Source organism: Lycorma delicatula, chromosome 1 (assembly GCF_047948215.1).
Source record: "Lycorma delicatula isolate Av1 chromosome 1, ASM4794821v1, whole genome shotgun sequence".
Taxonomy (NCBI): Eukaryota; Metazoa; Arthropoda; class Insecta; order Hemiptera; family Fulgoridae; genus Lycorma; species Lycorma delicatula.
The window spans coordinates 347,432,287-347,456,672 of NC_134455.1; the positions used below are offsets into that span (position 1 = coordinate 347,432,287).

Here is a 24,386-nt window from a genome sequence, read left to right on the forward strand (position 1 = left end):
TTTTGATATTTAGTATTTTACATTAATATAGAGACATTAAAGCATTTTAACATCTTAATTATAAAGAAAAATTATCCTTAGTCATGAACTTACCTGCATGAATAATTTATGAGTGATTTTCACAGTTTTCAAGGTACTTGTGCAATATCATTGAGGTTATATAAGGCTATAGTAAATAAATACAAAGAATTCTGTCAACTGATTAATCTTTTATTCAAAAAATTAAAATCCAAGTAATTCTGTCACAAATCAACGTATTTGTATTTTTCATCTCTTGAGGCTCCATCAAAAAGTTACAAACAAGATACATAAACAGGCTGTCAGACCTTTGTCCAGTTCCTGTAAATATGTAAAGTGTAAACCTGTATTTAGAAAAATAAAAAATGTTAACTTACCAATGTATCTATATTTATCAATGTGCAATCTTTGCTAAAAAGAATAATCATTTATTCTTAAAAAAAAAAAAAAACTTTAGCAAATTAAACAACATACTTATTCCTGCAATTTGGCTTATGAAGAAAGAACCTTATTTATTATTATTCTTCCATTGCCATTTTAAATAAACTATTGAACCCATTTTTTGAATGGGTCATATTGAACCTATTTAAAATACATTTTTTTTTTTTTTTTTAATGGGTTCAATAGTTTATTAAACTAATAATAAAAGTTAATAATAGTTTATTAAAGTTAATAATACAATAAAATATTTTTTTTATAGAAATATATTACTCTGTCAGTGAATATTTGGATAATATTAATCAAAAGATTCTGAATTTTCTGTATCTCCATTCAACATCTACATAAATATGTGCTCAAATAATTCTGATTAACGCCTTTTGAATTGTGAGTTATTATTTACCTTTAGTATCTTAATATTATTTCATATTTTATTCTTTAAATAATTAAAATGGATTTTAATCACATCTATTCTTTATCTTATAATCCATTGTGTATTTTGATATGCTGCTCTCATCAAGGTTTTACAAGAGATTTCCTTGATCCATACAGGCAAACAGTATGGCTTGCTTGCACATCTGTTCATTTCTGATGTAATTTAAGTACCAAATAATTAATACCAAAGAGTACGTAAAAAAAAAAAAAAAAAAAAAAAAATTATTTTCATGATGGATTATTAATATTTTATTAGCCGTTAATTTATTTAGATGTACTTTCAACACACCAACAGATATTACAATACGTAAAACGTAAATACAAAACATTAATAAATAAACTACTTTGCAACAGTATTTTTATTATCGTAAATAAAAATATTGTAATGCTTTATGTTAATATCAACATTCTAATAAATTACAAAGTTAAATTTTTTATTCTAAATAACACATTGTAAATATATCTACATCTTTCAAAAATTATTTTAGATTTCTATTCAATAATTTTTCTTTTGTCATTGATTTAAGATTTTATGAAGTAAATATAAGTTATAAAGTTGTCCTAACACGCTATCAGAGTGCTTCCCTCATCGATATATTTTTAACGATATCCTGAATTTGTTTGTAATACATCGATTGTAACGAATTGACGATCTTAGCGATAACCTCAGATTGTATTCGTTAGGTGTGAATTTGAAATGGATCGCGGTGAAAACGACAATCAAAAACCAGATAAAATGTTTACCTTGAAGAAATGGAATGCTGTAGCAATGTGGAGTTGGGATGTTGAGTGCGATACATGTGCTATTTGTAGAGTTCAAGTAATGGGTAAGATTGTTTTTTCGTTATTTATTACTTGTTTGAGGTTACTTTTTGTTTTTTAAATTTACAAAATATAATAAAAATCTTTACTTCAAACATTTTGTGTTGGGATATCAATTGGTCTGTTTTATAAATATCTTTCAAAATGTAGCTAACACACTTTTTTAGAGAAGTAAAATTATCTTTAACATTTTCATGCTTTCTTAGTGTATGCAACATTTGAAAAATTATTATAATTCATAAAATATATTTATTTATATATATAATGTATTTGTTTAAAATCGAAGTTCGGAATGTAGTTTTGTTGTTTTCATACTACATAAATTAATGGTTCCTTTTTTCTTATTGAAATTTTCTACCTGTACTTGTGATTCCTAATTCATTACATTGTAATTAGGATTTTTTGCCCTCATCATTTATGATGTATGTAATTGTTATGCGACTTAAAATAACCTGCTTGACATCACACTGTTTTATAACACTGCAACTATCATTCTGTATTTTGTTTTTGTAATTCTATGGTTTTTAGGTTAGGATAAGCATACAAACATTTTTCTCATAATGCTGCTTATAATAGCTCAGGAAAAGTTATTAATATGATTTATTAGGTATCGTAGTAATGTGGTATTTTAGTAAATGATTTCTCAAATTAAAGAACAATTTTTTTTTATTATACATGATTTTTATACAGTTGAACCACAGTAAGTTTGATTTCAATTACCAAATCCTATAAAACTCTGTTTTAATCTTTGGGGGTTAGATGAACTAACAGTTTCATGACAAATTTTGTACATTATATTTGTTTTTGATTCATGTTTTTGTATAATGCAGTTAAAGATTATATACAATTAAAATGATAAATAAGGATATTGTTCAGGGAAAAGAAGTGGACAAATTTAAATCAGATTCAAAAACAACTACCACTTACAAACTCCCATATAACCATTGCATGTTAAAAATGACATCCTTTTAATGTCCAAGTTTGTGAGTATGCTTTCTTGAAGCCTCTCAATGTTTTTTCAACATTTTAATTGTAATGCTTGTAATCTATTCACTAATGTTCATTTTAACTTCTGCAGTACTTTGAGATTTTGCAATATAGATCCTTATTTTTCAAAAAGATTTCTTGAAAAGTAATTACATGCACTTACATCCATTAATTGTATTGGCCATGGAATCTCTCCATTATTCAAAATAATATGATTCTTAAAAAATAGTTTCATTGTCATAATAGAGATCTGAGCAATATATGTTATTGTACCACCCTGAAACCATAGGGGTATTATTGTCATATTGACATAAAGAGTTACAGTAACAGTTGTTGCGCAACCACTCTGATTTTTAAAGAAATATGGTTCAATAATTACCTAGGATGAGACAGCATACTAAACAACTACAATTTCTGTGTGAAGGAGGTCGCATGTAAAACCATCTAAATTTTAATCTACATGGAATTCTAAATTTAACCTCTGGAAGTAAGAGTAAATATGTGGTTTCTCTGTGACGGTGTTCCAGCAAATTTCAATCAGTCGGTAACAGATCATCTGTATGAAACTTTTCCTGAAAAATGGACAGGTCCTGTTGGTCAGTATCTTGACCTGTCAGATCACCTTCTTGACTTATACGTTTGGGGTCATTAAAAAAATAGTGTTAATTCTACTTCATTGCTCATTATTGAAGACCTGTATCTGAATCCAGAATCGATTTAATCAATGAAGGAATACTCCAGGAATTTTTGATCGAGTAAGACTATACTTCTGAAGAGTAGACTTGTATAATTTCTAATGGTGGTCAATTTGAATATCTTCTTTGATTGACTTTCAAAACAATCATAATAATTACTGCTATTTTAAAAATAAAAGTTAATTATCTTGAAATGATCTTGATTATTAATATTTTGAAAATAAAATTGTTGGATTATCTCAGATACTTATTTTTTTTCACTTTTATCTTGAAAAAAGGATTAGATACTTTGAAACTAATTAAAGAAATAGTATTAACAGCATTAATAATAAATGAAAATAATTAATAGTAAATAAATTATAGTATAATAAATCAAGTACCTCATTTAATAGAGGAGGAGATGAAATCTGGCAAAAAATTAAGTCATACATTTTCTATTATAAGTTGGTTATTTGTTCAAAACTAAGGTATCATTTTGTTCACAATAAAATGCTTAACATTTTTGCAAAAAAATTGGAAAAAACATAGTATGATAAAACTAAAAATTAACAAGATATAAAGGATTGAAAAATTGATGTGGCCGCCATTTTGAAATTTGTGAATGCATTTTCACTGTAATTTTTTATTTTTTACACATCATTGGTATAAATGTGTGTACCAAATATTATTGTGATTCCTCAATCCGATCTTGTGATATAAAGTTTTGATTAATAAACACAAAATGCCAGACAGAAGAAGAAAACGAAAGAGAAACCAATATTTTTTGTTCATTTTGACATGCAGAATCTGAAAATATACAGCCAGCGTATCGTTTTAGATATACTTTATATATCAACTAAACAACTACCAAAAGTCAACTTTTGTGGGATTTTGAAAATTAAGCTATTTTTTAAAGTTTTTCTGTTAATGTGTTACGTGGTTGTTTTACTATTGTTTGAGATTAACTGGCGCAGCATTCAGTGTGTTGATGAATATATATATATATAAATATCTTTATATATATATATATAAATATCTTTATCATGAATAACAGTGATATTTATACAATAATATTATAATCTTTAAGAAAGACATTTTTTATCTTAATGATATATTTTTATTCTGTACACACTTGTTACTAAAACTTTTTTAAGTTTATTCTTTAATTAAAGTATAAATATCAAATTTTTGTTGTTAAGGTGAAGTCATTGACAAATATATATATATATATATTATGTAATAAAATGTATTAAAAATATTAATTAATTAAAATAATTAGCCTATTTTATTGCCAAACTCAGTATGAATAACAAATCGATAACATATCTGGACCTATTATTTATATAACACAACACAAAATAAGTTTATTGTTTCACACTATAAAAAATTAATATGCACATCTTGCCCCTCAATTGAGTGAGTTTCAAAGCGTGCTCTTTGTGTTATATATTTATTATTAATGATTCCCTATAAATCGTACATCCAAGAACTAGACCAAGAATAAAAACAGCAGTATCTTTGAATGCCAAAGAAAGACGAATTTGAAAATTGAGGTAAAAATAGTAATAAAAATCATTAACATTTACAAAACTAAAATATAAAAGATAACACTCCCTCAACATAAATTTTCCCAAAATGGTATTATTAAAAATTACACATTACATCACATTTAAGAATTAATTATGCCATTTACAAATTACCTTAAAACAGTTAATCTTAAAAATTATATCCTTCATTTGTCCACCTCTTGCAAGTAGTATACATCTTTTATTTTTAACTCTGTCATTAAAGTTTCTCAACATTCTGCAACATTTAAATTGTAATGTTTGCAATCTCATCACTAATGTTCCTTTAAACTTCATAAAACTTAAACTTTCATAAAAAAACTTATATCAGAAGGTCATGCTGACTATGGAATTTCCCTATTTCTTGAAATGACATCCCCAAATAAATACACTAGAGATACAAGCAGTGTGTGCTGTTGCGCAATTTTGTTAAAACCAAGGTGACACACTAAATCATTTTAACTGAGTAGTTAAAAATGTTTTATTTATATTGATATATTAAGTTGCAGGAACAGTTGTACAACCATTAATTTTCAAACAAATGTGTTCCAATAATTCTGTGGGATGTGACAGTGGACCAAACAACTACCTTTTCTACGTGAAGGAATTGCTCTTAAAGTTGCTTTGTATTTTTTAACACATAGTATCAAAACTTTTGTTTATTTTTAAAACTATTTATTTCCTAACATATATGTTGCAATCCGTTCAACTAGTGAACAATAAGCAGTCCCCACAATGACCAATGAGGTGAGAATGATATGTTTGACATAAATTAGATGTATTCTTGTACAGACACAGACTGACCATTCCTGAGATCTGCTGTTAATTGAACCCCAAACACTAAAGTACACCGATATATCCACTGTGTAGTTTTCAAATCCATATAATAAAAGTAATTGACATTTACTAGGATTTGAACCTCAGAACCTTCAACTTTGAAAATCAACTGTTAAACAACTGATTACTGACGAGTTAACCACTAGAACAGCCTAGTGAGCTAAAACTATTTAAGTAAGAATTTGCTTCATCTGCCATCTATAAATCAAGAAGAAAAGTTTTGTAATTTTCACGCTTATTTAGAATTAACTCACAAAATTTTCACAATATCTCAAGTCCTTAGGCTTTAATTCTTGAATAAACTTTAATTTATATGTGTGAAGGTTCAAATACTTTAATTATATTCTTTGTAAATATTTACTTACATGTTAAGCAATTTTGAACAACTTTGGACTGTGCAAAACAGTTTTAACATTTGTAGGATTATGAGCTGTTTTTTTGTTAAACAGTAATTCTTGTGCTAAGAATGTTTTTGTTTTACATATTCCAAACGTAGGCAGGCCACGTTTGGAATATGTAAAACAAATTGTTAAGGATGTAGGATGTAGGGGGTATACTGAAATGAAACGACTAGCACTAGATAGGGAATCTTGGGGAGCCGCATCAAACCAGTCAAATGACTGAAGACAAAAAAAAAGAAAAAAGTAGTTCTTGTGCTAAGAATGTTTTTAAAAATTTCTAAACCAGATATTTATCATCTGAATTGATAGGACAGGTTCATGATGAAAAAGGTTTAAGCATCTGTGAAACTTCCTACAAATGGCATGGATGCAGTCATCATTTATGTAATACAATTTTATAATAAATACATGTTGTATTTGTAGTACAGCATGTATTTATTTAATTCCTCTATTTTCTCTATTAGACTATTTGACTAGACTATTTCTGTACTGAGACTATTTTCTCTACTTTAATTAATGCTTATTTCAAATTAACATTATTATGTTTTTCAGTTGGAGGAACAGTGAATTATTAAGAGGCAAAATATACATTTATTACGAAAATAAAAGAGAGTTTTAATGATCGCTGTAGATCTCAATGTTGTTGAGTTTCAATGCTAGCATCTCTAGTTAGGAAAAAAGATAATAAAATCTATAATAGATAACAATATTAATTTTATGGAATATATAATAAACTTTTCTAAAGTAAAAATCACTGTAAAATCAAAAAATCGTTACTTTAGCAGTTTTCTATCAAAGCAGTATTGTTTTAAATATATGGAATTGTAAAAAAAAATAAATATTACTCATCGATTTGTTATATAAATTTCCTATTAAAATTAATTGTGTATGCAAAAGCTATCATATTAAAACAAATTTATGAAATACAGTTAATAGAATATTACATTTTGTTTTAGAGGGCTTTAAAAAAGTTGTATATTAACAGTTCAAAAGGTTGGATGGATTATAACCATCTAAATATCGGTAAAATCATGAATAGATGTAACATTGCTAATCGCATGAATGGAATTCCTATTAATGATAATAATGTACTTCTCTTGCTCATAAAGTGAAATTTCTGGGTGTTTTATTAGGTGACAAATTATTTTGGGAAAATTAAATTGATTTTGTTTGCTATAAAATCAAATCGTACTGCTATATTTCGTAGTGCCTTAATGATGTCTCATTATTAAATGTATATTACGCCTAAATATCTCTTGGACACCCTCCTGAAGTCAGTATACATTTTCACAATACATAAATGTACTGTCTGATAATCATCACCACCCACTTTGAGAATCAGAAATTTTGTAGCCCCAAAATTTTTAAACTTACCATCTGTTAAAAATAATAATTGCAATTGCTGTTTTTAAGATGCACTCTTAAAAACAGCAATTGCAATTATTGTGTATCATTTTTTGTATTAGTGTTGTAGGTATTTAATTTTAACTTTGAAATATCAGGAAAACGTAATTTTTGCCTTTTTTTAATCAGCCATTGCCTTCCTAGACCGCTTGAATGCCCCCGATTTTCTGTGGGCCTTGTGGGTGCTGGAGTACCACTTTGAGAACAGATGACATAGAAAAATATTTAGAAAATTGAAAATGTTAATTTTTCTTTGTTTTACTTTTATGAATGTTCAATCTTTTTTAAAAAGAATAGTTACTTATATCCTCTTTACCAAACCAGGCAACAAAACTATTTTCATATAGCAAAATATGAGAAAGGCTTATTAGAAAGGGTCTTATTATGTTTCCATTTCTAGCTTTTAATTATTTAAAGGATCATAAAAAAATCTTCCCAACAGTTTAATGTAAAATACAATTAAAAAATTTTCTTTTATAAATGCAATATTACCCTGTCTATGAATTTCTAATACAGCTAAATAAAAAAAACTATGAATCTTCTACATCACCTTCATAAATATGTAAACATGTCAAAGTAATTTGATAATATTTTAAGAATTTAATGAATTTGATTCACATATTTATTCCTGATACTACTTCCATCTTGTGTGGTTGCCCAAATTCCGCATTTCCTTGTGGCGTGTAATATTGAATCTTAGGGATATTCATTTATTTAACATCAAATTTTGCTACTTTTGATTGTGGTAACTTGTGACTCTCTCATTCAAGCTGTAAATATTTAAATCTGCATCACATGTATACCTGCATTGTGTAACTAATTCTATCAAAAGTGGTCCTTAACTCCAAAGAGATCTTATTTCTGCTGCTTGGATCCTACTCTCCGGACGTTTTGTAGCAACTTGTGACTTCCCATACAGAACAATATAGGTAGCCGTTTTTAATGTTTTCTTTTGTGTTATATTGAGAGGTTGCTTTGGAAACATTTGGCCATATTTGCTTTGTTTCTCTGTATAAATTAGAATAACTTTCACAAATAGAAAATTGAATACTTCTCGTGTTTTGTAAATGTAATTATTTCAAATGTTGATTAAATGGCAGAGGTTAACTTCTAGATCATTTGGTTTTGAGTTGGATTCCCACCAAGGATTGTTTCATTCATCATCTCATCTTCTGTATTAAAATATGTTACCAAAAGCATGTCTGAGGTCAAATGCTGGCTATTTCATGTAGACTGGCCCTTTTAATTTTTTAACTGATGATTTTGTATTACTTGGAGTTCAATTAATAATAATTTATTTTATGAGCATTTCAGACTAGAAAAAGTAAGAAAATTTAATTGCTCTCTTCAGTAAGAAATTCATGTCATTTTGTTCTTAATCAGTAGTAGAATATAAAAATTAAAGCTTGTTACTCATATTACAATTATCTCTTAAAACAAGAAAGCAAAATTTTTTTACTTTCCCCTCTAGATAGTGCTATAGCTGTATAAGGGAAAGTATTATAATTGATCCAATTTTGGGCATGTGCAATTTTCACACCTACGGAATTCAAACACCAGATGTAACTTTTATGGATGTTAATGTTCGTGCATGCGCATGTGTGTTCAGTGTTGGCCTCTAAATCACCTTTTATCTCCAGAACTACTGGACTGATTTTGACAAAACTTGGTCAGATTACTTCTATATATGGGGCATTGATGCCATTAAATTTTCAACTTAAAAGGTCAAGGAGGTGAGGCTGCAGAGCAAAATCACCCTCAGTATCTCAAGATTTCACCCAATTAAGGTCTAATTTTTCTTAGGCACATTTGTTAATGAATAAAAAATTACAATATTTACAAAAAGAAATTTTTGCGAATATTGTTATTTTGTATACTTGTTGTTTGTTATTTTGTATACTTGTTTGTTATTTTAATAAATTTGTATTTTTTGTGGTAGAATTAAATAAATTAATAATTTAAAGTGTAAAAAAGTAAGTCGGTCTGGCTAGATCTCGAACTCGATCGCCCGATCTACTCTGCACCTAGTCATCGCGGCTACACCAGTCTGCTGATGGTACTAGCAAATTTTGTTCTATGTATGTTGTGAAATTACATTACTTTAGTTAGTGCCGACCATCGCCGCTGTACCGCCACACCCACGCAATTTCAGTACGATATGTGAGTTCGCTTTAATTAGAATCATAAAATTAAATAAACAAAAAAATATGGAATTTAAATAAAATGATAAATACTTTAAATTAACTTGTGTATATAAGCCATGCATCAGGAACAACCCACAGTTGTAGGACTTTCCTGGAGTGCCTCTTTAGCCATGTGACAGGAAAGTCCTATAATTGTGCTGTCAGATTTTTTTTCTAATGCATAGAATATTATTAACTCTTTGACTGCAACTCGAGATACATTTTAATTGGATTCAATGTAATTAATTAAGCATTTATGGATATATGAATAAGCAAACTGCTAATGTTAAAAAGTTAGGGTTCAGTTATTCAGACTTCAGGGAGATGGGATTATAAATCAAGATATATATTTAAACGTTGTAAAATCAAAATTATTACACGGATTAATAATATGTAAGAACATAGAAAAGTAAGTTTAATAACCCATTTCACTAAAATATTGTTAAATGTTCTAAGCTAGAGGACGGTAAGAATAATGGAAAAGAATGTAAGAAAGGAGCAGTTTAGCTTCAGGAAAGGAAAAGGAACCAGAGATGCCATCGGGTTTCAAGGATGGTTGGAGAGATATTTAGAGAGAGAAGTGAGAGCACGTTACATAAATTTAGAGAAGGCATTTGATAGATTAAATAATGTAAAATTTTAAAAAGAAAAAAGTAGAATTTAAAAACAGAAAGCTAATTAAAGAATTATGCATGAGATAAGTAGCAGCAATGAAAGTAAGTAAAAATATGACTGACTGGGTGGATCTAGGTTAAGGTGTTAGGCAAGGATGCTGCCTCCAACTGACACCCTTCAACATTTTACATTGAAGATGTGACAAGGAATATATTAGAAGAAAGGTGAGAGGGAATAAGTACAGGAAGGCAAATAATATAAGATGCATAAAGTTTGCTGATGATATGGTAATTCTAACTGATGGCACACATGCACTTCAAAGATTGTTAACAGCCCTGAAATAAAGAATGAAAGAGTATGGAATGAAAATAAATTTAGAAAAAACTAAAGTAATGGAGGTACGAAAAGTAAAAAAAAAAAAGTTAAGATTACAGATATTTGAGGTCTATGGTGACAGAGAACTGGAAGAATACAATGGAAATAAAAGGAAGGATAGCGATGGTAAAGGATTTCCTTCAGTAGGAAGAGGAAATTACTGTGTAGTAAAAATTTGGACCTGAAGTTAAGGAAGAAGTTAATTTGACTAAAGTATGTTATATGGCTTATGTATGTCAGCTATTACGTGGAGTCTATTGTTGTATGAAAGTGAAGTGAAGATGATGAGGAACGAGGAGAGGAAATATGGATTGAGGCTTGTGAAATATGGATGTGGAGAAAGTAAGATGAATGGACTAAGTGAAGAATGAGGAACTAATGAACAGGATTAAAGAAGAAAGAGCACAATATCCGGGATGTACACAAATAAAAGGAAACAGGCGAAATAGAATCTCAACAACTGCATCGGAAAGGTCAGTAGGCGGAGAAAGGAAAAAAAGAATGAAGGTAATAGATGAGGTGAAGACTGGAAACTACCAGAGGGTGAAGGAGAAGGCTCGGGACAGAAATGGATGGAGGCAGTGGGGCATAAGGGATACATTTAATTATTGTGTAATATTTATGTATTTTTTCGTGCTTTACAATTTACAGTTTTATAATTAAGTAATTAACTATAATTAATTATCTTAATTAAGATAGTTAATTAAACTATTGTAAATTATTTATTTTTTATACATAATAATATGGAATTTGAGAAAACTGTTATCATTTTTCAACAGAGTTGAGAACGAACGCGTTCAGCGATTTTATGATCAGGAACTCATTATTTTATGTTTTTAACCACAAAACCTAGATTTTAATCCCCTACAAAATCTGTGGTCCCATTTAAAAAATAAACTACTGCTTTTGATGGAACTACTGATATCGATTTACATTCATTGAAAGAAAATCAATTAAGAATGGTATTCCATAAGTAAGAATTAACCATTTCGTAAGCTAATAACATTGGTTTATATTCTTTGTAAGAAAATCAGCAAGCAGTGGGATTCCATCAGCAAGAATTTGTAATAAAATTAGTTGATACTGCAGTGAATCCATGAGGTTATTAAAGAGCTAAGATTACAATTATGATAATAATTTTTCCATTTAAGTAGTATTCTGCTGAGAGCAAAGCTTCTAATTGTATAATTTTCCTGATGAAGTTGGGAAAGTTTAATTATGATTGTATAATTTAGTATGATCACTAGAAAAAAGGCAGGCCTATTGCCTGCTGCAAAAGAGTTACACGGTTTATGTTTCATTACACATGATTTTGTTAAATGCTTTTGGCAATTATAACTAAATAACGTTCATGAATTTAGCGTACTTCTAACAACAAAAACTTTTACAATGAAAAGCTTCAAAATCCTGAAGATATATAGCTGTTTCTTGAGTTGATTTTTTAACACAGTTCTAACCCTGATGTTTTCCTTTTTTAACCCCAAAATACAAATATAATTTTAGATAAATCATTTGTATCTAGAAGTATGAATTGTTCAAATGAATGAATCGTTTGTGAAGTTCATACAAAATAAAAACATGAGCACATACTTTTACTGCAAACAAACCGATGCACCATGCTTTTTTATTGGAGAAGATACAATATGTAGTTTTTTGATTAAAGGCTCTTATTAGATTTTTATTTTTGAATTACTTTGATTTATTGAGGAATTTTAATTAATTAAAATACAGTTATATTCTTTTAAATATTTTATTACTATATCAATATTATTAAAAGTTAATTTTGTTAACAATGTTATATTTTTGTCATAAAAAAATAAATAAATTTAATTTTTCAGAATTACATAAATTATTTCTTATAAAAATAGTTTATTAAAAATGATTATTTTAATATACATTTATATATTTATAAAAACTAATAATAATTTTTACATTACACATTATTCTTTGTAATAATTTTTATGATTATTATTCAAATTTAATGAAATTTAAATATTATTTGAGGGAAGTTATGATAAAAATAATTTAAATAGATGTCATTGATAGACGTTAATAACTAACTGCGATAATTTTGATTCAAGTGTTTTGTTTGTTGTGTGTTTTTTCAATAGCAAATTACAAAAGAAATTATTAAAAAAATGGAAATTTAATTTACTATTAATAAATGTATTTATGTCTGGATAGATTTTAAAAATAATTCAATTAGTTGATGACTTGTTAATGTCTAATCGTTACCTTTAAAAGAAAGATGCGTTTTTAAAATTAAAGAACACCGCACTGACGTTAGGAACTGTTTTTGTATATATATCTATTTATTTATATGTATATGTAAATTATATCATTTTAACAACTTGAATCAGAATCCATGAATTAACTACAACAATTAAAATAAAATATCATTAAAAGTTTAATGAATGATATAATTTTCTTGTTGATTAACACCATTACCAATTTTCTTATGGTAATACTAAAAACCCTGACTTTTGAGATAATTATGTTAACAATAGGTATATGTACATAATATATGAATACTATGTGAAGAATTTATTTCAAGTACTTTTAAGAGTTTTTTAATAATTTGTATCTATTTAAAAACTATTTTATCTCCATTCTGTTGAGAGTGATATATATATATATTTTTACATTTTTATCAATCATTTATACAAAGCAGGTACATTATATTGGAATGTAAGAATTAATTATTCAGTCGTATTCTATGTAAATTTAATGAATGCAGTCTCTTGTGTAGTTTTAAAAACAAAAAAATATAGGGTGATCATATCACTTTTCTGCTCTTCTGTTTCTCTATTGGTAATACAATTATTTAAATAAAAATAGTATACAAGTTAAACCTAATTAATGTAACAAAAATATAATTATACAAAATATAATTTTACTAAAAAAGGGGAAAAAACGTGTTACTATAAATGTAATTGTTATTAACCCTTATATAAAATTAATAATAATAGTATATTGCGTTAATGCGCCCAATATGGGCTAAATTAATTATATTTATTTACATAACATCTATATATTACAGAATACATTTACAATAAATAATAATAAATGTGTTTATAATATTAAAAAAATAATTTCTCTTTAATAATAATTAAGTACAAAACTAAAATATCTCTAATATGGAACTGTCAGATAGTCTATTATAATAAAAAATTAACATTTATAAATATTTATGTATATATATATATATATATATTATAGTAATATCAAGGCAGCTATTTATTTCATTCGCTTTTATTTTTTTAAAATAAATTAAGCATTATGTACACACATGTTAGTCATTAACTTATATGTACAATTAAAAAAAATTTTTACGCTAACTACAATGTACATAAAGATCTTTATAGTCATTATAAGTACAATATATCACAATGTAACAACAGTTTTACCTATTATATCATTGTATAACGAAGATCTTCCACTGAGTAAATTAACATTTAAGGATTTATAAAATCCAAATGAATAAAATTGCCAATTAATATTTTGGCAAATTATATGTGTATATGGCAATAGTATTTTATATTTTTCTTAAATAGACATTGGTGTAGGTTTAAGGTTGGCGATCGAGCTCATTCGTCTGACAGTACGGACTGGAACTTTGTCGCCACCGGTTAGATTTCTTTCGATATCTTCTAAACTTTTTCCTTGTGTTTCCGGTACAGAAATGATTACAAACACTAAGCCGACTAAACATACGATGGCGAACATCCAGAATGCTCCGTGTTGTCCTAACAGTAGTTTCATATCGGAGAATGTTTTTGTTACGATGAACGTACATGTCCAATTAAATGCTGTTACTAGTGCTGCGGCTGACCCTCGTATTTTAACTGAAAAAAAAACAGAAACAATATCGTTAGTTTAAATATAAATTATTGTCTTATTACATATTTATTTCATTTTATCACATATCTTCTGTGGTGGAGCAGTAGTGTATCTGATTTTCATCCGGAAAGTTCCAGGTTTGCATCGCAATAATTCTTGTGATTTTCATACATTACGTAATCATCAGACTTAGCCTATTGTTGTTTTGGGAACAAATTAATAAATACTGTTGTATTACACAATTTTTAGCCGCTAATGAGTGCAATACAGAATGTTGAATTCTTTTAAAACTTATTTGCTCTAATATTTAGAAATTTCGAATCAAACATATCATGTATTGTTATTAGAAATACTAAATAAATGAAGAGCACTCGTTGTAATTAGTTCTCTAATTGATGAGCAAATTACAATTATTTATTGCAATAACTAACTTTGTAATTAACACCCTACTAAGTAAAGAAAAAGAAAAAAATATTTATATGAGTATGTATATATACTGGGTGTTAAATATGGCAAACTTAAAAAGGCTTTCAACCGTTAAAAATAGAAAAATAAACCGTAACAGCTTCTCCTATCTTAACATGATGCATTTTCTCAGTATACAAGACCAATACATACCCAAGCCCCCAAAAGGGTGAGTAACTCAAAAGTTTTAAATTGAAAGTGTAAGATTGTGACAAAATTATTGAAAATCAGTAATTTTTACATAAAAAAAATTAAATATCCTTAATCCTAACCAAAATGGCAGCCATTTAATATTTTTCATTGCTAGTTTTAAGAGTCACTTCATTACATTTCAATTACTGTGGTCTCATATCAAAAAATACGTTGTTTTATGGTAGGTGCATTTGCTAAATTTTAGTTTTTACTGTTGAATATTTCTTTAAAAGGTAATGTAAGCCACATTTAAAACTAGCTGTGAAAAACATTGGCTTTCATCTTGGTTAGAATTGTCATAGACCAGTTTTTTGCAGCAAAGTTTTGTTTTCCTATGTCATTTAGAATGATGTGCCACAGTTTTACAATCTCCGTTTAACATTTTTGAGTTGTCCCTGGGTATTTGGAATGTAGTGGTTAATTTTTCTTTGATAAGATGAAGAATCAAGTCAATGATGATTGATCAGAGAAATTGCATCTGATTGGGGTAATTTAGTGTCGTGCTGAGAAAAATGTTAAAATCACAGCACAAATCTCTCATGTATTGGTCTCATTTTGTTTTCAACTTAACTTCATGATTAAAGAAAGATTTTTCCAAGGTAACAATCTCTTTTGCTGATTAAACATTTCAGGAAAGTATTTCATAATAATTATGATTATTCCGTTTTCTTTAAAAGATTCTGTTGTTTTCAAAATGTTTGTTTACAAGATTGGTTGTTTTAAAAAAGCAATCTGCTTGAGCGTAACTCAGTAACCGTGTAGTGTTTATTAATTTGTGTAATAGAAAATATAAATTTTTACTAAATTTGTTAAATTTACCTGGTAGAATTTCTCCAAGCATCAACCATGGAATAGGACCAAATCCAATTGAGAAACCGATTACAAAGATTACAAAGCTCATAAGTGGTACCCATCCATAATCAGCAGTGTTTGTATGAGCGACATTCTTGAAGTAAAAGAATGTACCGAGTGTTGAAAGCGTAATTATCATCAAAATACTCGATGTATAAAGAAGGATTTTACGTCCTAGACGATCAATAAGCATAGTTGCAATAAATGTTGATCCCATGTTTACAATACCGACAATAATAGTACAGGAATTCTCATCAATTGTGCTTCCTGCATCCTGTAATAATAAAAAATAAGAAATTGTATACGAATTCATGTATTATATTAATTTAATTAATTCTAAATAAGTACTTTTTGTATTATTTTTGGTAACAGATAAATAGTTTATGATTTATTTATGAGAATCGGTTACTAATTGAGTATTAAGCACCAAGAATTTAGATAATTGTCATTTGGAGTATTAAAAAAGTTTTAACTTTTCTAGAGGTTTAAATTAAATTAAAAAAATTATAATTCAATAATTTATATACATTTATCTTTTTTTAATAATGTTTGGATCATCTACAGGTCACATTAAAAAAACAACTTTACTTTGAATTTTGTTTCCATATCTGCCAAAATTCCGTAACAGTTGCTAAGGAATTAATCTCTTTTCTCTTTCTGAGAAAACTTTCTTTATCTTTTTTCTCTTGATTTTTCTGAAAACTCTTGAGATTTTTTATTTTATTTCTGAAAATATTTTGGTAATAAAAATTGTTTTCTTTAATATTTAATTCCTTAAGATATTTTTTGATTTCTTGAAATCAGTTATGTTTAGTTCTTAATTTAGAAAGATAATTAAAGATTCTTTTTGTTAATCTTAATTTTTTAACCCCCAATCTAATAGAGTCTGTTATTTGGTGCTACTTTAGTATGTGATTTATCATCATCATCATGAGATCTATCACTACAGTATATGCAATCTACTGTGTACCATTGTGTATATAATTTATATATTTAATGTTAATTAGATTAGGTTAGTGAGTGAAGTGAGTGTTAGGTTAAGTTTGGTTTGTTTTTGTTGGTATCAGATGAAGTTGAGAATACAAAAATGACATTACCTAACCAAACTTAACCTGTTGCTTGCTAACCTTGTCTAATTAACACTAAATATATAAATTATTACAATTAATTAATAAATATATATTATATTTAATTATTAATACATTATATAAATTCTGTATATAATTAATATTAGTTTACTATTTAAAATAAATTAGATTGTATGCTAACAAAGTAGGTTGGACAGGGTGCTACTTTAGACTTCATGGTGATGGTAGACATTAAAGTAGCACCCATAATTTTTTCAAATTTCTGATAAATCCCTTCATTTGATCAGAGATATTTTGATTATTTTTACACTTACATCTTAATAAAATCCGTTTTTAAATTTCCTTTTCTTTAATTACTTTTTGCAGTCTTGATTCTTTGACTGTCATCATCGTTTCTACATATAAAAATATAGTATATAAAAATGCTAGGTTAATTACTTTGTTATAGTGTCTAAATTTTGCGTTAAAAGAAAGGGATTTTTTGTTTTATTTTATACATTTTTCTTTGTTACATTTTTGTGTAGAATGTGTGGAAAAGCTTCACATGCTTGCTACAGGAATCAAATCTGTGACCAGCAAGGCAGACATCGTTAACATTTTGTAGATCTGATAACATTGTGATTAAATAATAATTACAACAATATATTTTTAATAAATTTAATTATTTACAAATTACACTTACTTTGAAAATGGTGACTGTATAGAAGATAACTGCATTAATTCCACTCATTTGTTGGAAAAACATAAGGCCGATAGCAATAATCAGTGGTCGCCTATATTTCTTTAAGAAAAATTCAGTGACAGAAAATTCATTGTCTTTTTCTGAATCTAGATTACATTTTTCAATTTCACTGAATTCTTGTGTGATATCAGTTCTTCTTCCACGTAACCATTGAAGGGCTTTGCGTGCTTTCTTATGCTTATCTATAATAAATAAAAAAAAGAGTATAAATATACAATGGAAATAATTTAGTCAGATTTATATACATATATGTAATTAATATTGTATTCAAATAGATTTTGTATATATTTCTGCCTGCTGTGTGTGTGCATATACACACACACACACACACACACACACACACACACACACACACACACACACATGCACAGTTGTTAATTATACATAATAATGATTGAAATAATTTATTATTTTATGTGGGTTTGTTGAAAGATTTTGTGGTCATTGTAAATTAGATTTCTTTCATACTTACTCTTTTCAATGTACCACCGTGGAGTCTCTGGGATCAGGAACATGCATAGCAAGAACGGAACGGGAATGGCAGCACCAAGAAATGCTAACATTGACCAATCTAGGTATTTACCGGCGATGAAGCAGATTAATATACCTGTAAAAAAATATACATTTATTTAATAAATTTCTTTGCACAGATAAATATTTCCCAAATTAGTTAACTTTATTTTATTTGAAGGGTTATTTAGTTAGATACACACAAAATTAATCATCAAACCATTCATTAATTACTCTTTTGATCACAGAAATATATATGTTTAAAATATCTTCAATTTCCTACTACTCTCCTGTAAGTATTCTCTTTTGAAAGGTAGGAAAAGTACCAGGCAATAGTATTTTACTACCACAATAATAGGGTGGTATTCTGCTGCTTCTGCTACCTGCGGGAAGCACATTTTCTGATTTTGTTTATTTTTACAAACAATATCACACGATATCAAACGAACACAACATTATCTTGTTTTGTTTATATATTAATATTAGCATTGGCAATTCGTAAGTAAGCATTGCCAATTAGTAAATAAAAAAGTAATTATTATTTTTTAATTATCTGTAACCTCTTGTGAAGTCATAAATTAGTTTATAATAAAGCAGAATCAAAATTTGTTATGAAAAGAGTAACATGTAAAATAGTATCGATTTTTTTTATTATCTTTTAATTAAATTTAATTACTCAATGGTATTTAATTATATTATTAAAATGTATATATTCAAAATATAGTAATACAGTTTATATTTGTTTATCAAACTATTTTTTTTTTTTTTAATTATATTTTTATGCTTTACTTACCACCATTACCAAGTGTGGTTGGTAAAAGACCGAGTGTGCCTCGAACTTCTGGTTGAACAGTTTCTCCTAAGTATACTGGTAATGCTAATGACGCAATTCCAACACAAAAACCGGAAATTGATCGTCCCACTAGAATCATTGTCACGTTTGATGCGAGTGCGATTAAGATGAATGCTAAAACCAAACAAAAAAAATAATTAAATTTATTAAATGTTAATATAAATTTTTATTGTGATGGTTTTATATGGTACAGTAAGTAAAGTTATATAGAAGTCAATTAAACAATTAACTAGTTTTATCGTTTTAACTTTATAGTAATAAAAAAATAATCATATTGTTATCGACCTACATCTCACTCTGTATCACTTTAATTCTTGAATCAATTACTCTTATGTCAACTAAGTATTGTGCATTTAAAAAATGTTTAAAATACATTCCATTAGTATGCAATGAACTGCATTCAGTATTGCTTAAGTTCAATGCTCTTAGGTCATTTTTCAATTATTATAGTTTGAGAGTGCAGATGTACTATATGGTTAAAGAATGCAGTTAACTGTCTTCCTCAAGATGTTTTAGGTAATCATTTCTTCAAGGTTTTTTTTCAAATGAAGCCCACAATACTTTGCTGTAGATTAAGAGTTGTTTAATGAATTTTGATTTAGTTTTTGATTATCCAGGTAAAATTAAGTACAATTTTTTTTACTTTCTTTTCTTTACCTCACAATGTTTTTTTTTTTTTTCATATTTATCCTCAAATCTTGCTTCCTTAATTTAACATACTTCCTGACATTACCGATTGAAGAAATTTTGCACAGTTACTAAGGTCAGGTGACAATACAATATTCCACATGCTTTACTTTACTTTTGCAAACATCCACCATTACTTTTGCAAACATCCCCCCCGTACGGGGGTAAATTAAGGGTGCAAGTGTAAAAAATTGCAAACTCTGCAAAATGGCTATGCAGGGTTTTTGGGGTTGCAGATGACAAATCTAATAGCTGTTTGACATTTAAAAAATCACAAAAGCTTGGTATGGGACTTTTTGTGGTTTTGAATTTGACATTTTGTCATACTCATATATATATACAGAAATCCAAATTAACCTACTAATTAAACTCATGCAATATATGATAATAATTTGATTAAAGTGTGACTAAAAAGTATAAAGCAAGATTTAAAAAAAATTTTGTATTATTATTACTTCTCTGCTAAATAGTTATACAGTATAGCTGCTTAGTAATTATATAATGGTAATCGAACCACATTTTGCATTTCCAGAGTTTTTTTTTGGTAGATTTTAATAATTCATAACTCTTCTAACTAAGAAACACAATTGTAGCATTTTTTACTTTTAGAAGAATGAATAATATTGGTCTTTGTTTTTTTTATTAATGTGGTTACACTATTTATATTTTGTATAAATAAAAAAAAGAGAGACTTACAAAGAATAAATGGAACTGCTGTTGAAAGTATAGTTGTTCTACGACCAATTGTGTGAATTAATGGTCCACCAGCAATTCCACCAACCAATGCACATAATGGCATTAAACTTCCTATCCATGATTCCTAGAAAATTAAAGAAAAAAATATATACAAAATAATTTGTTAAGATAAATTGTACCATTTGTTTTAAAGAATGAAAATTAATGTACATCATTCTTCATGTAACATCTAGGTATTACCTTATTTTTATTACTTTCCCGTCTAGATAGCTCTATAGCTCTAAAAGGAAAACTATTGTAAATGGTCCAGTTTGGGTGTATGTGGGGTTTTCACCAGATCTTGTCATTTTCACACCTAAGGAACTTAAAAAAAACGAATGTTAATGGTCATACGTAAGTGTGTTCAATGTTGGCTTCTAAAACATATCTTTAGAACTACTGGACCGATTGAACAAAGTTGTTCAGATTACTAATATATATATGGGGCATTGATGCCATTGAATTTTCAATTTAAAAGGTCAAGAGGATGTGGCTGTAAAGGAAGGTCACCCTCAGTATCTCGATATTTCGCATGATTAAGGTCATATTTGCATTAAGCACATTTGTTAAAGGTAAAAAGATAACAATATTTGAAATAAAAAAGTTTTTGCAAAATCGCATCCCACCCCAAAAAATGCTGTTTTAGACGTCTGCTATGTTGTGACGTCACAGATGAGCGGTAGAATTAAATAAATGAATAATATTCAAAGTGTCAGCCGGTCGATTCGGTGCCTAGTGAGTTATTACTCGCGGCTACACCGGCCTGCCGACCGTACAAGCGAAATTTTTACTATGTAAGTCGCGAAATTGTATTAGTTTAGTTGGTGCCGACCGTTGCCGCTAGTATCGTCACACCTAGTATGTGCGCGCGCGCGCTTTATTTGGAATCATTGAATTAAATAAACGAAAAAATATTATATTAATAAAATTATAAATATTTTAAATTAAGTTGTATGTGTTCGTGTGTGTAAGCCGTGCATCAGAAACAACCCACAGTTGCCAATTTTTTAAATAATTTTGTTATTTATTTATTTTATGTTTTTTACAAGAACGAATTATTCTAACGAGTTGTAGGCAGAGATAATATCTCTACGACATAGAGATCTGTAGAATTTCCGTGACTAATTATAACTTATTTCTGGCTAATACTAAGCTGTATTGGAGAATTTTTCGTAAGTAAAGATTTATTTCTTGTTTTTCCTCAGCTGGTCCTAATGGTTTTTTTGTTTTTTTTTTAAATCACTTTTGGGTCTAATTAATAACTGGATACATGTAATTAATATTTAAAAAGAATTGTAGTTTATTTATTTATTTATCCGTTGTTGAAACGTCAGTAAACTAGTTATTGACGTAAGTAATTAAATTAATAAATGGGACCTTTCTTGTCGTACAACTTTTCTGTTTTTACGTTGTTATTTACTATATAACGCTATATAACTATTTTTACGTTATAATTATATATAATAATTTTTTTGGTCAGTGTTATTATGTCATAGTTTTTGTTCATATTTTATTTAGTGATTATTCATGAAGGTGTTTAAATGTGCGTCAACTAATATATATATATATTGTTCAAATGTATCTAGGTCGGATGGATACATATTATTTAACATTTTATTATGAATCTCCGCCGCTTAAAATTTCGTTGTTGTATTAGTAGACATTTATTTACGCTAATCTACACCCTTTGTTATTTATTCGTTCATGTCTTTATTCATACAATAGGTTGTAAATAAAAACAAGCAATAAAGTTTAGTTATAAAATCGGTTTGCTTTACGATCCCCAACAAACCTGTTAAAAACTGAATCTATTGCCGATTATTAGTAGAAATAAATAGATTAATATATATTTATTATTTTTTTTATTTGTAAGACACAGAGACTTATTTCTCTGCTGCTGCTCAGGTCACGTTGATTGTGTGTGTCAGTCATTTATTTGTTACAAATAATGTTTGCCCTATATAATAGTAATCATTATTGATTTGTACTCTAATATAAGTAGTAGTTAATAATATATTCCATTTGTTGAAAGTTAAATATGATATATTTTGTGCCAAAATCAATAAACATGTCATTTTGCTTAATTTATATTAATCTGGTTTATTTAATAATTTATGGCAAATAGTAAAAAATTAATTTGCATAATAGTGCAACTAAAGTATTAGTTAAAATATTTATTATTATTATTATTAAATAAACGGTACGTATTGTTTTACAAAGCTACCTACTTATTTTATTTATTATTAATTGCCCAATTAATCATGTTTGATCTACTTTTCGGTTTATACCGTCTAATTTATTCCATTTTCAGGGTTTTTGTTGTTTTACATATTTAAGCGCGCGCGCGTGCGCGTGGGTGTTTGCGTTATCGTCGGTTAATTGAATAATTAATAAAAATTAATATATATATATTTTTCTTTCTGTAGTAACTTACCTCAGTTTCTGTAACGTGTATGGAACTGCTGTTTGAACCCATTGAAACTAATGCCGGAGATGTATACCCTGATGAAAATCCAACAACCATTGATCCTAAGGATACTGAGATGGCTGCTAACAACTGTTAAATAAAAACAAAAAATAAATAAAACAATTTATGTATAAAGTAAATTCAAATCGTATCATTTCTAATGGATATTTGTGAAAAAAAGCTGGTAAAAAGCTCTTACAAAACTTTCACCCTTTCTGCCCTTTTATGTTTTAACAAAATTTTAAAATGAGAATAACATAATAAAATTAGTTTTTTAAATTTATTTAATTTTTATATAATATTGCAAATATTATATATATATTATTCGGCTGTTTTAAATTTAAAGATCAAATAATACTTAGTGCCAAGAATTTTTTATTTAATAAAATATATGAAAGTATAAATTGTGAAAATAGTTTTTTTTTTGGTTTGGCTAACCGGGTACAAGAAGCAGATTTGATCCCTCACAATTGTGAAATTTCCCCATTGATCAAATTACGTCTTTGGCTTAAAAATTATGCAGTAATAAAAGTATATTTGGGAAAAAACATAATCAAAATTCTTTGTAAATTATTTTCGGTTCCCTTTTCGAATTGACGGTTTTATCAAAACATTTTGCTGCATTTAGAGAATAATTGGTAAATAAAAAAAATTTGGGTCCCATTTAAACCCGTTTTTCGGAAATTAGTTCACGTACATTTTTAATAAGTCACTCCTTGAAAAAAAAAGAGTATCAGAAATTATAAAAACAATATTATTTTATTGTTAAGTCGCGTCCTACTAGACCGCTCTTTTATTAAAAAAGAATAATTTCATTTGTCGTCTACATTTATAGATATATTTAGATTTTCAGTATTAAAAATTTAAGTCTTAAAAAATTCATATTTTAAGTACGGGTTCGATTCAAGCCCGTTATTTTTGGGGCGGCTGAATTGTTTATTTATTGGAATAATTATAAGTCGCCCGATTTAATGGTACCGAGATGCCTTTTTTTCCGATGGGATGGTAAATAAGGGCGAAGCTGGGATGTATATTTAATTGAATTTCAACTGTTTCAGTTAACGGGATTTTGAGACGAAAACTGTTCAGAAATAATGTTGAATATTTCCCCATCTCTAAATCTGATCGACTTAAAATTTTGGAATTTCAAATAACTTTCATCGTACTGAAATTCAATTTTTTACGATGACTATTACACAAA

The 24,386-nt window shown here is 27.6% G+C and overlaps 2 protein-coding genes across 3 annotated transcripts in view; one reads left to right on the forward strand and one right to left on the reverse strand.

Annotated features, from left to right (window-relative positions):
* The first annotated feature begins 1,510 nt into the window (after positions 1 to 1,510).
* Positions 1,511 to 24,386, forward strand: part of Roc2 (Regulator of cullins 2) — a 394,011-nt gene continuing 371,135 nt past the window's right edge. The window contains exon 1 of the mRNA XM_075382436.1: positions 1,511 to 1,718. Coding sequence (XP_075238551.1) covers positions 1,589 to 1,718 — 130 coding nt within the window. The 5' untranslated portion in view covers positions 1,511 to 1,588. The remainder of the gene's footprint in view (positions 1,719 to 24,386) is intronic.
* LOC142334440 (facilitated trehalose transporter Tret1-like) overlaps positions 14,288 to 24,386 on the reverse strand; it is a 35,383-nt gene continuing 25,284 nt past the window's right edge. For both annotated transcript variants that reach the window (XM_075382434.1, XM_075382435.1), the window contains exons 3-9: positions 23,153 to 23,275; positions 20,680 to 20,803; positions 19,237 to 19,410; positions 18,406 to 18,540; positions 17,874 to 18,115; positions 16,071 to 16,377; positions 14,288 to 14,599 (exon numbers count right to left, since the gene is read on the reverse strand). In XM_075382434.1, coding sequence (XP_075238549.1) covers positions 14,301 to 14,599; positions 16,071 to 16,377; positions 17,874 to 18,115; positions 18,406 to 18,540; positions 19,237 to 19,410; positions 20,680 to 20,803; positions 23,153 to 23,275 — 1,404 coding nt within the window. In that variant the 3' untranslated portion in view covers positions 14,288 to 14,300. The remainder of the gene's footprint in view (positions 14,600 to 16,070; positions 16,378 to 17,873; positions 18,116 to 18,405; positions 18,541 to 19,236; positions 19,411 to 20,679; positions 20,804 to 23,152; positions 23,276 to 24,386) is intronic.